At 44.1% G+C, this 2,928-nt stretch overlaps 1 protein-coding gene across 1 annotated transcript in view; it reads right to left on the reverse strand.

Moving 5' to 3' along the window:
- Positions 1-2,385, reverse strand: part of Znf883 (zinc finger protein 883) — a 17,081-nt gene extending 14,696 nt beyond the window's left edge. Inside the window, 2 exon segments of the mRNA XM_013513104.1 lie at positions 1,195-1,312; positions 2,271-2,385. Of these exon segments, the coding sequence (XP_013368558.1) occupies positions 1,195-1,312; positions 2,271-2,385 (233 nt within the window).
- Positions 2,386-2,928: the final 543 nt, after the last annotated feature.

Below are 2,928 nucleotides of genomic sequence, written 5' to 3' on the forward strand. Positions count from 1 at the left end.
AGAAAGAAAGAAAGAAAGAAAGAAAGAAAGAAAGAAAGAAAGAAAAGGAACAGAGAGAAGTGAAGGAAGGAAAGAAAGGAAGGAGGAAACAAAGGAAGAGAAGAAGGAAGAGGAAATAAAAGATAAGGAACAAGAAGAAGAAAAAAATAGATTTTTTGGTAGATGAACAGAACACTTGCTAGAGTTCCTTAGAGGGGAACCGCAGTGCTGAGCCGTTGGCTCCCTGGAGACAGAATTCTTTCTTTCCCATTTGGCTCTCTCCTTTCCACAGAGGGTAAACTCTGGACCCCGTCCCCCTGCTGGGAGTGACTTCTCCCACCAGCCCCCAGGCTCTGTGCTCCACTTGTCTGTCCTGCCAGTCTGTACCTGTTCTTCCTCTCTCACTCCCCTTTGGAATCATCTGTCCAAGTTCCTTCAGGGATCCAGCCCACCTGACAGGAGAGAACGCTTGTTCTCTGCCACGAGCGACCCAGGTATTCAACTCAAAGCTGGGAGATGCACAGAGCAACAGAACAGAGCTGCATCTGGAAAAGAAGTGCACTGTCAAAAGGCAGAGCACAGCCCATGTTTCTCAGAAGCGGTAGCAGGAGTGCCAGCCTGAAGGGACAAGGGTCCAAGAGGATGGGCTGCCAGGAGGATGCCGTGCTGTACCTCAGGAAGATGCAAGGTGGAAGACGCGGGCAAAGAAGCACTGCCTAAGGCCCAGAGCAGCAGTCAGAGGCGTCTTTCAGAAATGCACATGGGAAAGTGTTTGCTTTAAACACCCACTGAGGCCAGCGAGCAGAGCCATCTGCGACAGCAGCTGCCAAGTAGGGACACATTTTGTTCCTCTTTGTTCCTCCTGTCTCCCTGCTCTCACTCCAATCCCCAAGAGAAGAGCAGTGGGGAAAACAGAAAAAGACACTTGCTGGAAGCCTGCAGTGGCCCTAGCCCAAGGACAGAGGAAAATATATCTTTACGATGAGCATGGAAATGTTGGTTCTTGTATGTGGTGGGCAGTCTCATTTCAGGATCAAGCGTATGCGTGTGACTTAAAGTCACTCTGGTGTATAAAGATGTCTTTATTAAACTCTCTGTTATTAATGAGGGCATCGTGGACAGAAAAAGAAGGGGAGAGAGTTATTTCTCCTCTCCCCCTTGCTTGTTGTTTTGATCTTATCCTCCTTGGCCTGCAGCCACCTGTCTCGGACGCACTTTTGAAGTTCTGGACAATTGGGCTCAGCGTGATCAGCCAGGTGCATCCCACAAGCCTCGTCTGTCTCCAGCCTGGGCGACGTCCCATGAGGATTCACTTTATGTGGGGGAATAGGTGCTGTAAGTGGAAAACATGCACTTTTAACCATTTGTGCCTCCTTCACACAAGGCCATCTTAAAAACCTCAGTGTATTGATTGGTCCAGATGTTGCCTGTATAGTTAAAAAGGTATATGATTTAGCTTCTCACAATCATTTTGCATACCATGAGTGCTGTTAAGTGTAAATGCCAAGTATAAGTGCTAAGTTTTGAATCAAATATTTGAAAATAACAAGTTTTCAGTATGGACTTTTACCTTATGTACTATGTACTTTACATAGCAAAGACTTGTTGCCAAAAAAAAGGAAGGTATTAAAGAGAATTCTTTAAACTTTGCAGAGGCTGACTTTTGTCCTTCTTTATTCTCTTTTCCCCGCCACAGATATCCAGGGGTCTGGTGAGCCCTCCACACTTGGAAACTCCCCCAAAACTGTGAGTTGTGTTAGAAGTGAAGGTAGTCAGCCTGTGAACTCTCTCCCCAATATTTGGGCCACTTCTCAAAATAGGTTTCTTCATGAGTATTCAGATGAATACCTAGATTTAAGTGACATAAAAATGAGTTGAGCTCTGGTCATATGAGTAGTCCTCACATAAAAAGACCACTTTCCCACAGTCTCTGGTACTCTACCTTCCTTATCACTGTATTCTTGGACACGAAACCTCAGTTTACGTGGCTAAAATCCAGAGGTCTGTATGATTTCAGCAGCTGTTTCATGTGGTTCTGACACTAACGCCTTCATGTACAAAGAGATATATTTCCTTTCTGATGTCCTGGCTTTGACTGCGTGTGGAACCAAATTTTATATAACACGTAGAACAGAGTATCCCTTCTCTGATTATGTTATTTCTGATCCAAAGGAGGACAGTGACTACAGACTTGATTTGAAGCCACCCTGCCACCCCTGGAGATACCAAGAAAGGATTTTTCTCTATCTCTTTTTGAAAGTCTGGCTCAGGGACAGTTATGTCCCCATTACCTGAGGAATAACTATGAAGCAGTTGCCATAGGGTCATTAACCGAGAACAGAGTGTGAGCACCTCAATGAGGCCCAGATGCCCAGGAAAGAACTTCATATCCACGATAGGTTTCATCTTCTTGATGAGCCAGAACTGAGTTTTCTCCCATGATGCAGTTCTGACCTCAGGAATCTCCAGAGGTGACGGGCTGCACTATCCAGGCCTGGGATCACTGCCCTTTCAACTTTTCAGTCCTCTACACAGTGATAGTTTTGATCAGATGTACTTGAGTGATACAGAATTTGCCATGGATATTTATGTTCTCTTTCCAATATCAGGAATTTAAACATCAACTTTCATTTTCAGATTCCCATGATGGGTGAATTCTGTGTTGACATAATCCAGTTATTAAGTGAGGTCTCTCAGTCCAAACCTTATTGTTTTAGAGAACAATGATTTAAATTTTACTAACTATGGACATATGAACATTTCTCAATATTTCTTAGTGTCACAGGAAAAATCCAGGACTGAAAAGAAAATGCTCTCCACTGAGGAGTTTGGAAGGCCAATTTATTTTAATGCTAGTGGGCTGCTGGAAACCAGTTCCAAATTATCAGCTCACAGTCAGGTTTGAATTTAATTTAAATAGAGTTTGCAAGCAGGAAGTACACAAAACTG

The sequence above is a fragment of the Chinchilla lanigera genome, unplaced genomic scaffold (genome assembly GCF_000276665.1).
Source record: "Chinchilla lanigera isolate Chin_1 unplaced genomic scaffold, ChiLan1.0 scaffold00018, whole genome shotgun sequence".
Taxonomy (NCBI): Eukaryota; Metazoa; Chordata; class Mammalia; order Rodentia; family Chinchillidae; genus Chinchilla; species Chinchilla lanigera.